Raw genomic sequence first — 13,813 nt, 5'->3', positions numbered from 1 at the left:
AACTGAAGCTAGTCTTTATCAATTTGTCTTCTTTCCATGTCTTCAACTTTATAGCTCAGGAACAGGAGTCATATATTGGTCTATTAATATTTTACAAATGTCAGCATGGGCTCCAGGGTTTGACTTTGCCTCTCTGGATTAAATCCTGCCTCTACCCTCTAAATATGCAAACTCGTGGTTCAATATCTTCTTCCCTGCAATTGTAATCATAGTACCGTCTCTTACATAAGATTATTGTGAGGATTTGATGAAATATGCACCTGAGCATTAAAAAAATCATATCTATTATTGTGAACTGAAGCTTATTTTTTATATCACACTCACTGATTCATCAACTTTACAATTTGAATGTCCCCTCAAGTGTCTATTAAAATTTACAAACATTTCATGTTATCACAAGAAAGACTGTCCTAATGTGAGAGAATATGAAAATTATGCTTTTTATTATATTCACACAAAATAGTTACACCAAGTTGTCCAAATGCATTTGGTGAATTAAAGCCTCCAATTCTTACACATTTTTATACATATATCTATGCATTTATAAATACACACATATGTAAAAGATACATATTTTCTTCTAAAATAAAGTGCCCAAGTCTTGATATATGGGGGCAAAATAAGGAAAAAAAGAATCATAAGGTTTTATCAGTTATAGACTGCATTTTCACAATATAAGAACCTGTTTTATACACATTTATTTGGATATAGTGAACTTTAATCAGCCATTCTTTTCTGAATTCTCCTAAGTGAATTAATTTATCCAAAATACAGGGTGGGGCAAAAGTAGGTTTATAGTTGTGAGTACACAAAACACAGATTATCCTTGTATTATTATTTATTAATTATTTTCCACATGAACAGCTGTAAACCTACTTTTGTCCCAACCTGAATTAGAAGAAGTCCTGTAACCAACGTAATGAATCAGAGGCCAATTTTTCTCACTGTGTCTGCCACAGAGCTGGGCTCCCCAACACAAGGGTAGTTCGGGTTCATTCTTAATTTTTCTGCTTTTGGACTGTTGTCTTTCTGCTAAGGTGAGAAGCAGAGAGAGAAATGAATCAGACATCTCTAATTCTAAACCCTCTGTTAGCATTCAATAAAGCTAGGGTTTGGTGAAAAGATTCCTAGTGTCTTTACTTCACCCCGGGCTTGGTGAGAAAGGGCATAGCAGGATCTGAGCGGAGGGGTCCTACTGCCTCTGTTATAATGAACTCTTGTTGGAGTTACAGAAGAAGAATTAGGGTGTGATGACCAATAAATGGATCATTGAGAGAACCAATTGAAATGGAATTTTCTATTATACAATGGAAAACCTTGTGAGAACATGTTTGAATTTAAGAACAAAATAAGGGTTCAAGAAAAACAAGATAATATAACATAATTCACAAAATCCCTGCTTCAAATAGGAACCAGGACACTATTCCATGCTCCAATCTTTCAGCTACTCTTCCTGCGTTTTTACTGTATTTCCTATTATCTTGAACTTCTAAGGTGACCATTTGTAGACTTTGACGAGAAAAGGAATTTAAAAATGCCTTTGAAAAGATTTCAGCCTACTGAAGCAAAGTGATGATGCCTAAAAATAGCTTAACACAAACCCAGCCATTTCAGAATCTCTGGTGATTACATGTTCAAATTGCAAGGAAGTGTACCTTATTCAAGCAGGGAAGGGAGTAATTGTCAGCACTGAAATTGCATACAACACTCTATAACTTCTCAACATACAGGAGGCTGGGAACAAGGGGAAGCTCAGCTAGTTCCCAGAGTTAGAGTAAGGGCTGGAGTATTTTCTTTTATTTGGGGGGATAAAAAAGGGAAAAGGACAAGAAAGTGTTTCCAATGACCCGACCCACCTCTGTAGGGCTTTCACAAGAACGGAGCTGCCTAGCTACTGATTTTGGTGAGCATCTTGTTAATGGCTTGCTTGACATGCGTGGTGGAGCTGCGTCTCCTGGTCTTGCCCTGCACCATCCTCCGGCGACGCACCTCTCGACACAGCTCGTAGAATATCTCCGTGATGTTCCCTTCTCCAGTGCAGGCAGAACACTCATAGAAAGCACATGCCAATTCTGTGGCCAGCTTCTCTCCTTCTTCAGTACTGACCTGCCTGGAGTGGTCCAAGTCAGCTTTGTTTCCAACCAAGATGAGAGTCACATTCTTGGGCTTTTTGATCTCATCCAGAATGTTCTTCAGGGGCAGCATTTCCTCAAAGCTTCCTCGGTCAGTGATGTCATAGACCAGCACAAAGCCTTCCCCCCATCGCATGTGTCCTTCCCTCTGAATGGTGTCTTCCTGATGGCAAGAAAAACACAGCAGTCAGGAGACCTGGAAGTAATCCCAGCGTAGAGATGCTGCTGATGTTAACAGTGATCCCTTAATTACTATTCTTTCTAGTCAGCGTCATTAAAAGTTCTTGACAAGCTTACCCTCTCAAATTGGTTGGGAATAGAAGCATTACTTACACATAGCAAGGTATTTTAGGAAACTAGAACTTTTCTATCTGCTTAGACCTTAACTTTCTGCTTCTAATTTTTCTTGCTACATCATTAAGCCTTTAATCACAAGAACTATAAAGAAAGTGCCATCTTAGTTAAGCATACTGCCTCTGAGACTTTTCATCACAATTAAGGAATTAGCAAACAGGTAACAAAGTAGACCTTACCCTACCTACCCCTTAGAGATCAGAATGAGAGGCACAGCTTAGTGAAATAGTTTTGATTTTTTTTTTTGTTTATTTGTTTTATCTCTTCATCCTTCAGATTATGGACAATTAACCACCAAGGGCAGAAAAACGGAATAATCGTATAGAAGAGTCAAACTCAGAGTCTGGGGCTTTTGGCTTTTTTTCTCTCCTATTTCAACTCTCCAAAAAATTATGTAGTTCAATAATGATAGAAACTCATTTGAAGTGATTTTCAAAGGGTGTGATCACTCCTTCCTAGGAAGGCAGCATGTGTGATTTGAAAATGCATTGCCTTCATGGGCTCAATGACTTCTGCAGGCATGTACTTCCCTGCTGCCTCTTTCTAGAATCAGTTCTGGGTGGAAGGTGAGAACATGTATAGGAAACAGATGGTGATGAGAAATAAAAGTATATAGTTACTTGCAAGAACATTTCTTGGATTAAATACTTTAATACTAGTCTTCTTGGGGTCATAGGTCACTGATAAGCACCATGAAATCCTTCAGCTTCCTAATTCTCATTCCTAGTGGTCATTCCTATCTTTGGGAACTAAACCTATCTGTGAACCCGTTGGTAATCTCAGAACTGAATGACCTCAAAGCAAATTTATATTAAATAAATTGTTATTGTTTAATGAAAATATGGCTCATATTTTCAATAGGATGTGGTGAGGTCTAGAAAGAATATTAAAGGAGAGATTCCTAAGATAAAAGATTCTGAAGAGATTCTGAGGTCAGATAAATTTAGAATATAATATATACTAAAGTCCTTAATGATTTACTTTACACATAAGCATAATAAATGCTCTGAGAACTTCTATAAAGAAAGATTCCTGTTTAACTTTATCAGAGCATTTTAAAACACTTTTAACCACGAAAATCTATTAATATCTTGTAATTCGCCCCTCAAAACATGGGTGGACAATGTGAATGTTATGGTGTTTCCCAAACTCCTTGAAGTACTGAGTAATTTACATAAGAATGCATACACAGACTGTTGCAAATACATTGATATATAGATAGTTAGATAATTAAGTTAAAATGTCTTTATGAATCACTGGTTAATTATAGGAAAGTATCTTTTGTTCATATGCACATCTCATTTGAACCAAAAAATATTTTAGCTGAACTGCTTATTCACCTGACCAGCTGTATCTAGTATCTCCATGGTGACAACTTCATCATCGATGGTTGCTTGGTGTCGGTAGGTTGATTCTGAGGGAATGAGAGGGGAAAAAAAAAAAGACGATAAAAAAGTAAATAAGATCATGGTTTGATTTGATTCTTAAAATTACAAATTTGTCACAGGAGTATGTCTGTTTTATGGTGTAAGTGAATGTGCACAGCAGGAAGGAAAGAATGTGCAAGAATGTGCCATCTTTATACCAGCAGAGTTCTCGGAAGTAACAGGTAACAGTCTTTCAGGATATAGCACATGAGAGTCTCTTTGCCCCTTCCTCATTTTAATCTCCTATGAGGTCAGCTTCCTGATGCTGTCTGCCTTCTACAATGAGGCCTCCACATCCTAAAATGAGAAAGTTATTCCTACAGAATGCATTCTCCCTTGATACTAAAAATCCAGTTTTTGGAAATCACTGTTTGTTTCTGTTCCGGACAAGATGATAGATAACCAGGAGCTGCTAATTTCTTTCTAGACCTCAACCCTAGAAATGTAATAGGAATTAGAAGAAGGTGATGGTTATCCATGTAAAAAATGATCATGTAAAACTATGAGAAACCCTTGTGGCAGTAGAAGGCTAATGGGCCCTGATGTTTGGGGAATTGGTGAGAAAAGTAGAGGAGGGCTAGGCAATATGGAGGGGAGATGGAACAAACAGAGTTCTCTTGCTCTTGTTGCCTCTTCAGGGTAAAAAAACAATGGCAGCTCAGCACGAGGCAGGGGTGGGAAACATCCAGCATGAAGGCTGTGTAAGGCCTGAAAATCATTTGCTCTGGCCCTGCCAATGCATTAGAGGTGAGTTAATGAAATGTTTGACCAAATATAGCAGGCTAATTTTTAAGTTGATAATTTCGTATGGCCCACAAATGATGTTATAAATATCCAAATGGTCCTTGGCAGAAAAAGGTTCCCCACCCCTGATAGGATGGTCCCCAAGCTTTATAGCATGAGAAGTTAGCAGTGCAAGAGTTTTGGGTGGCTCTGAATGTGCCCCTTAGCGCATGAAATGGAAACCAGAGGTTAAAATAAATACCAAGAGTGCTGCTCTAGATGAAAAATCCAAGAAGATATGAGAAAAGAAGCAAGAGAGAAAACAGCAGGAAAAAAGTTAGATAAAGATAGCGAAAAACAAAGCACAGTGCTTGAAAAAATTAAAAAAAAAAAAAGAGGTAGCGGGGAGGTAAAAATCTGGCAATGCTGTCTAGTAAATTAAGGGAGAAGGTGCAATCATATGAAATTTAACACAAAAAGTGGAAATAGCTACATAGTTTGATGAAATAAAATAATATTAGGGAGAAACCAAGATGGCGGCATAGGTAAACACCTAAATTGCTGCCTCATACAACTATTTCAAAACTACGACTAAAAGACAGAACAGACATCATCCAGAACCACAGGAAAGCTGGCTGAGTGGAAATTCTACAACTAGAAGGAAAGAGGAAAGCACATGGAGAATCAGAGGAGCTGCAAAGGACTGAGGTACGGAGACATGTGTGCAGAGAGGAAGGGCGGCTGAGTGCCTGGCTGGCATTCTCTGGTGGGAGAGGGAAGGAAGCCCCCGACTGCACTAAACCCCAGTTCCGACTGCACTGAACTCCAGTTCTGGGCGAGCCTGGGGAAATCTGGACTGTCAGGTGGAAACTCAGGGGAGTCGCGGAAGGCAGAGGCCTGGAGGTGCCCGCACAAGGGCAGGGCTGACGGGAAGGCAAGACTGTCTGCTCAGCTCTGAGGCTTTGCCCCATCCAAGCTGAGCACAGAGGATTTTGCAATTTTGCAAGTCTGGTTCTATAAGGCTGTCTCCAGCACAGGTCTCCCGGCGTAGACACAGCTATACACATAGCCAATTGGCCTGGAGGTCAATTCATACCAGTGATAAAAACAACAATCAAGACTTAACTACAACAAGGCTGTACACACAGACCACAAAGGGGTGCACCAAAAGTGTCCACCTCAGGTGACTGGGGAGGCTGACCCACTGGGCCATATAGGAAACCTAGCACACAAAGCTACCCTACCAACTCAGGGAAGCAGTGAAAATGTGGAGACAAAGTAACAGATCACAAACGAAAGAAATGGAGGAAAATAAATGACTGGATATAGAATTTAAAACCACGGTTATACGGTTTTTCAAGAATTTCCTACAAAAGGCTGATAAATTTAGCTAGACCCTGGAGGATATGAAAAAGGACCAACTAGAAATTAAACATACACTGACTGAAATAAAAAATATTATACAGAGACCCAACAGCAGACTAGAGGAATGCAAGAATCAAGTCAAAGATTTGAAATACAAAGAAGCAAAAAACACTCAACCAGAAAAGAAAAAAGAAAAAAGAATCCAAAAAGTTGAAGATAGTGTAAGAAGCCTCTGGGACAACTTCAAGTGTACCAACATCAAAATTATGGGGGTGCCAGAAGAAGAGAGAGAGCAAGACACGGAAAACCTATTTGAAGAAATAATGACTGAAAACTTCCCCCACCTGGTGAAAGAAATAGATTTACAAGTCCAGGAAGCGCACAGAACCCCAAACAAAAGGAATCCAAAGAGGACCACACCAAGACACATCATAATTAAAATGCCAAGAGCAAAAGACAAAGAGAGAATATTAAAAGCAGCAAGAGAAAAACAGTTAATTAACTACAAGGGAGCACCCATACGATTGTCAGCTGATTTCTCAACAGAAACTATGCAGGCCAGATGGGAGTGGCAAGAAATATTCAAAGTGATGAATAGCAAGAACCTACAACCAAGATTACTCTACCCAGCAAAGTTATCATTCAGAATGGAAGATCAGATAAAGAGCTTCACAGATAAGAAAAAGCTAAAGGAGTTCATCACCACCAAACCAGTATTATATGAAATGCTGAAAGGTATTCTTTAAAAAGAGGAAGAAGAAGAAAAAGTAAAGATAAAAATTATGAACAACAAATACATATCTATCAACAAGTGAATCTAAAAGTCAAGTGAATTAAAAATCTGAGGATCAGAATAAACTGGTGAATATAATAGAATCAGGGGCATAGAAAGGGAGTGGACGGATAATTCTCAGGGGGAAAGGGGTATGGGGAGTGCAGGAAGTGACTGGACAAAAATTGTACACCTATGGATGAGGGCAGTGCGGGGGAGGTAAGGGCAAAGGGTGGGGTGGGAACCAGGTGGAGGGGAACTATGGGGGGAAAAAGGAGAAACTATTGTAATAATCTGAACAATAAAGATTTATTAAATTAAAAAAATAAATAGCCCTATTAGCATAAGGTATGCAAATGTATGCTAATGTTACAACTATTAAAAGATTCCAAATGTCATCTAGGGAAAACACACCAGTCTGGGCTAGGAGAGTGGGGGATAAAAAAAAAAAGATAAAATAAAATAAAATAATATTAGGAACTGTATAACAACTGATTTCAAACCCCAATAAATTCTGGGAAAAGACAATGCATAGATTGGAACAATAAGAAATAGAACACTTAGCTCTATTATAGCCAGTAACTACACTTAAATGCTAATTGTGGATTTCTCTTAATCATAAAAAGCAATTGCATATAATTGGCTTTACGGGAGATTTCCATTAAACATTAAACACATTGTTCTAGAAAATATAAAAAGGTCAGCTACCCAATTCATTTTATGGGGCATTATGCTTATTCTCATAAGAAGTATTACAAGAGAAATAAGAGAAAAAAAGAAATTGTAGGCTCATAGATTAAAAAATTCCAAATCAAATATTATTCAATTGAATCCAAGAGTTGTAATAAGAAAAGTGCATCATGGTCAGGTAGAGTTTATTTCAGGACTGAAAAGACTGTTTAAAAATCTATCGATGCAATTTAACACATTAAGGGACTAAAGGGGAAAAAAATCACATGATTACCTCTATAGGTAGATCTATAGCAAGATAAAATTTACATAAATTTAAAATGTATGCATATATAAAAATACATTTTTCAAAACTATCCTATCTAATAAAAGAATAATATGCAAATTAACCATCACTTCACTACACCCACAAGCCGGGCCCACAAGCCACGCCCACCAGCCAATCAGTAGTGAATATGCAAATAAATGCAACCAAGATGGCTACAGCCACAGAGAGCAGGAGGGAAGCTTCGGTTTCCCCAGCAATGGAGGAAACCAAGCTTTCCACCTGCCCTTGCCAACCTAGGCCTCCACTCAAGGCTACAAAGTTTCAATGATAGAATTTACATAAATCAAAACAGAAATGGTGGCAGCTATGGAGCTGGAAAGAGCAGGAGGCTAGGGTTGCCCCGGGCAATGAAGGAAGCCAAGCTTTCCTCACACCCTGGCTGGCCCAGGCCTCTGCTTAAGGCTACAAATTTCAATTATATTAGATACATAAATCCCAACAGAAATGGCTGCTGCCACGGAGCAAGCAGAAGGCTTGGCTCCACTCCAGGCTACAAAGTTTCAACTGTAGAAGATAAATAAACCCCAGATACCAGGGCCTTCGCTTGGGTCACCAGGGGGCGTGGATGGCCTGCAAACCACCACAGGCCCCTCGCCCAGGCCCCCCCATGCTCCAAGGGAACCCCCACCCTGATCCGGGATACCCTTCAGGGCAAACCAGCCGGCCCCCACCCGTGCACCAGGCCTCTATCCTATCTAATAAAAGAGTAATATGCAGATTGGCCATCACTCCAACACACAAGATGGCTGCCCCCATGTGGTCAAAGATTCTGCCCCTTTTGGACACAAGATGGCCACCACAAGATGGTCAGCAGGGGAGGGCAGTTGGGAGGGACCAGGCCTGCAAGGGAGGGCAGTTGGGGGTGATCAAGCCTGCAGGGGAGGGCAGTTAGGGGTGACCAAGCTGGCAGAGGAGGAAGTTGGGGGCAAACAGGCCTGCAGGGAAGGGCAGTTGGGAGGGACCCAGGCCTGCAGGGGAGAGCAGTTGGGGGGGACCAGGCCTGCAGGGGAGGGCAGTTAGGGGTGACCAGGCTTGCAGGGGAGGGCAGTTAGGGGCAAACAGGCTGGCAGGGGAGCAGTTAGGCATCAATCAGGCTGGCAGGGGAGTGGTTAGGGGGTGATCAGGCTGGCAGGCAGAAGCGGTTGGGGCAATCAGGAAGGCAGGCATGCGAGCAGTTGGGAGCCAGCAGTTCTTGATTGTGAGAGGGATGTCCCAGATTGGAGAGGCTGCAGGCTGTGCTGAGGGACAAACACACCCCCCCGCCCCCGTGCACGAATTTCGTGCACTGGGCCTCTTGTGTATATATATTAGCTAGCTCATACTGCTTACCATTTGACCAAGAATTGTTCTAAATGCTTTACTCATATTAACTCATTTAATTCTCACAAATATCTCATGAAGTATGTGTTACCCTTAGCTCCATTTTACATGAGGAAACTGAGGCACAACAGCACTAAATAACTTGCTACAGGTCACACAGTGGCAAGTGGTAAGTGGATTGGAACCCAGGAAGATGGCTTTGGAAATTTCAGCTTTTAACCACTATGCTAAGTTTCAACTACGTTGGATTATATACCCGTGGGAAAGAGGAGGGCAATGGTGTCAGAATATGGGATGTGGGAAAAGTTAAATAAAGGCTTCACGTATATCTGACATGGTACCAGGACGAGAAGGGAATGACTAACTTAAGTATTAATTTAATTAGCTCAATTATTTGCATCTAACCTACTCAAATCACTAACCAATCAGCATACCAAATAAACCTAGAAGTTTCTTTCCCATCAGGGTAGCTGGTAAGCCAGTGCTTTTAGTTTTTCCCCTATTTACCTCATGTTCCTGACTCACTTCTTCATCTCATCAACTATTTTATAGTTCTTTTTTGACCACAGCTTTATGTTACTTTGCTGTAAATCTACTCAAAATACAAACTACAAGAAAGGAGACTTAACCCAGTAGCATAACTGCCACCATGATTACTGTCCCGGGCACGGCACATTGCTGACGTCTTTTCTGAGAATTAAAATTTAAAAATGAGATTGTACTCAATATATTTTAATAAATATTGTTCTCATTCTCCTGGAGTATGCAATCCATATGTGGTAAGTCCGATTCTCAATTCTAGGCCATTCCACCCCCTTCCTCTTTTAAGTTAAGTGGGAGATTACAGTTTTGCGTGATTTAATGCTCTGAAATACCATTTACAGCGACTCATCTCTAAGTGTTCTGTCATTCATCTCCTTCTTCATCCCCAGAGTCCCAGCGTGGGGCTCAGAGGCCCAGAGAGCAGCGCAGGCGCTGGAACCACGCCCAGTGTCTCCTCTGAGGTCCTGGGTGACCTCCCTGCTGCCTTCCCTCTTTAAGGGGCTGGCATCAGCCCACCCCGGGAGCTTGGAAAACAGAGCCTGGGCTCTCTTCCATCCCTTTGCACCAAAAGTCTGACAGGCAGGGACATTTTTCTCTGCTGCTTCCATGATAAATAGGATATGAATTTCAGCCACAGAAGACCGCAGTAGGGGGAAATAGAACATAATGGAAATTGTATGAAGTTGCGTGACTCTTTGGCTGTTAGTGAACCGAAACGAAAACGATGACATGCAGGAAATGAGGGAATGTCTGCCACCGACGTAGCCGCGGGTGGCAGCAGTCATTTCATCTAAGCCGAGGGCTGGTTTCATGCCATTTTGAGCTTTTTTTTTTTTTTCGTTGAATTTCTTCTCTCCTTCAGCACCCCTGATTTACAAGTAAAACAGTGGAAGGGTTGTCCAGAGAGGCAAAAGGCTGTACCATGTGCTAGTTTTTCTAAAGATTATTCTAAAAAGAATGTATTAGGTACTTTTTGAAACTAATCTCTGCCACTTATTTTATTAAAACATTTTTATTGATTTCAGAGAGGAGAGTTAGAAGCATCAATGAGAGAGAAACATTGATCAGCTGCCTCCCGCACGCCCCCTACTGGGGATTGAGCCCATAAACCAGGCATGTGCCCTGACAGGAATCCAACCTGACCTCCTGGTTCATGGATCAACACTCAAACACTGAGACACACCAGCTGGGCTCTACTCTTCATTTTAGAATATTACAGAAAATGTGTATGTGTTTGAAGGGTAGAAACACTTTTCATTTTTCTCATACTGACAGAAAATGACATTTTGACTCTTTTTTAGGAAGTGTAGGGGGATGGTTATTTAAGAGATATTCCTAAAGGAACCAAAATGTTGAATACTTATAAAACCAATATTAGTACAAATATGTAATTAGGCATCTTAAAAATTACGTCTGGATTGCACTGTATATGAGAGGTTCATGGCTTAAAGTGTACATTCAGTAAATAGTATATTTTTATAAATAGAAGTATATTTTATATACTCGAAGAGAAATTGATGCTCAAAGAGGTACTGTATGGTTGATCCTTTCACTAATTTAGCTCTTGTAGTAAATTTTAACATATTAATATGGACAACTGGCCAAAACAGTAACAACAGCAGTTAGTAACATTGATTTGTGCTAGAGTGGAAATTGTACTGACTTGAGTTCTATTGCTGGTCTAACCACAAACTAGTCACATAATCGTGGATACATTTACTTGGTTGGACTCTTATTCTTATTTGTCAAATGCTGATCTCAAAGTTCCTTTCTGCGCCAATATTAAAGAGCTATTGAGTGGTTCTTTGAGTTGGTTAAGTACTTCTGCTTTAATCTTCAGTGGAGAGACTTGTTCTAGGCATGTCCCTCTCTTTGTATGAGCCTTTCTAAGCAGAAATGCAGGCTGGCAGAACCAGCCACAAAATAACATCATCACTGAGCTCAGTATGTCTCCCAATTCCTACCTTCATTCTTGTCTGAGTCTTTACTAACCAGATAGACACCATGATCCATTCAAACACAGAGCAGGGTGCCTCTATGGGGCAGAAGTAGTGATCAATACTGAAAGGCAATCTCTCTAAATGCCCCCAACACACCACTCACCACACACACACACACACACACACACACACACACACACACACACGATTGCACACGATCTAAACTTTTGTCTGTGTTCTCTGACATGTTCAGTATTTTCTGAGGGTAATCTGACTCTCAGAGAGATTCAATTCTCTCCTGGGATCTAATCAGAACATGGATCCTATTGTTTTGCAACCAGAGCATTGCTGCTACCACCATCAAGAAGTGTTCCTGATTAGATGGTCTAAGCTCCAAATCTCACAGGCTGCAGTGGTGATTATCAAATGCTGTGCTTGACCAGCTCTGGCCTCTGACAAAGATTTCACTGACCCACAGTGAAATGAGAAAAATTAAGGGGAATTTATAATTGTTCAATGTAAGTAAATGATTGAACACTTTTCTTAGATTATTATATCCTTCAAAACTCCTGAATGCTAAAAGTATTTCTTCTTTTATGGAATGCAAGTGTCTATTGAGGGAACAAGTTTAGTTCTTCCTTACCCTCTGCCCCTTGCTTACATCCCTAATTGTAATTCCTACACTATCCCCTCTCCATTAAAAAACAAACAGGGGGGAGGGGAAGGGAGAGATTAACCAAAGAACTTATATGCATATATGTATAACTCATGGACATAGACAATCAGGTGGTGAAGGCCTGGGGCAGGGTGGGAACCAGGTGGTGGGGGAAAGGGAGAAAAAGAAGGGGGACATCTGTAGTACTCTCAACAATAAAAATATTTAAAAACACACACAAACAAACAAACAAACACCAAAACAAAAACATTGTGTCCTGACATCTAAAAAGTTGAGAATCACTTGCTATGATAGTAGCAAACATTTCCTTCATAGAATTATTTCAGAGTAGTAAATATTCCACTTTTTATTAGTATGTTGAATGGTGTTTATGCCCTTCAGCTTCTCATGGAACAATAATTCTGTTACAGATTGAAAAAAACTGATCCATATTTTTAAGGAAGGCACTGAATTCAGAATTCACGACTATTTTTTTTTTTTTGCAAATATCCCACTTTGCTCTTTAAATTTTTATTATTCAATTACAGTTGATATTCATTTTTTTAATATTAGTTTCAGGTGTACAGCATAGTGGTTAGACAATTATTTAATTTATAAAGTGATCCCCCTAATAATTCAAGTACCCACCTTTGCTTTTTAATGTAGCCTTCTCTATTAGTGGTGGATTTGAAAAACTCTATGAGTATGAAGTTTAGTTCCGGAAATGCCGACAGCTCTTGGATCAGATGGATTGGGAACTCCTCTAGGCCAGAACATTCGTGACTTCTCACACGTGTGCACACACAGACACACACCACTTTCCAGCATGAGTCAATGAAAGCCTCACCTGGGAGTGAGTCATACAGCAGATATTCCTGAAGTCTGATCAACGCTCTTGTTGCTTAGCAGCTGCAACCCTTTCAGAGCAGTACAGTACAAGGTCACTCGAAACAGTTTCATTATTCTAGTGAGGAAGCCTGCACTACAGATAACTGATGCCGGCAGAATTCTATTTACAACGATTGTTTCTCAGAATTAATAAAACAAAAACAAAAGGAAAATTAGTTCACCTCAGGTATTAACAATAGTAATTACTGGAACATATTCAGAGAGAGTTCAAAATTTTTATGAGATCATTTTTATAAGCTTCATCTTTTGTTGAGATGTACTGGTATAACTAAGTGAAATTAGTATTTTTCTGCTGAACTTCCATAAATCATGAAGAGTCTCAGGAACTTTGTAAAACTTATATAAGTAATAAAAATATAAGAAGAGAGTAAGTACTTACTTAGGTGGAACAAACAACAGAAATGAATGATTTTTTAAAAAACCAAATGCACCCTAACCGGTTTGGCCTGTGGACTCAAGGGTCCCAGGTTCGATTCCAGGTCAAGGGCATGTACCTTGGTTGCGGGCACATCCCCAGTGGGGGGTGTGCAGGAGGCAGCTGATCAATGTTTCTCTCTCATCGATGTTACTAACTCTCCCTCTCCCTTCCTCTCTATAAAAAATCAATAAAATATATTAAAAACAACAAAAACCAAATGCATTTTTAAATCCAACC

At 40.1% G+C, this 13,813-nt stretch overlaps 1 protein-coding gene across 2 annotated transcripts in view; it reads right to left on the bottom strand.

Annotated features, from left to right (window-relative positions):
• Positions 1–427: 427 nt before the first annotated feature.
• The window catches only part of RERG (RAS like estrogen regulated growth inhibitor), a 109,688-nt gene continuing 96,302 nt past the window's right edge, over positions 428–13,813 (bottom strand). For both annotated transcript variants that reach the window (XM_028143983.2, XM_008140449.3), the window contains exons 4-5: positions 3,827–3,900; positions 428–2,295 (exon numbers count right to left, since the gene is read on the bottom strand). In XM_028143983.2, the coding sequence (XP_027999784.1) occupies positions 1,888–2,295; positions 3,827–3,900 (482 nt within the window). In that variant the 3' untranslated portion in view covers positions 428–1,887. The remainder of the gene's footprint in view (positions 2,296–3,826; positions 3,901–13,813) is intronic.

Source organism: Eptesicus fuscus, chromosome 7 (assembly GCF_027574615.1).
Source record: "Eptesicus fuscus isolate TK198812 chromosome 7, DD_ASM_mEF_20220401, whole genome shotgun sequence".
Classification (NCBI taxonomy): Eukaryota; Metazoa; Chordata; class Mammalia; order Chiroptera; family Vespertilionidae; genus Eptesicus; species Eptesicus fuscus.
Note: the sequence above shows the minus strand (reverse complement) of the source record. Positions and strands in the feature narration are given on the sequence as shown.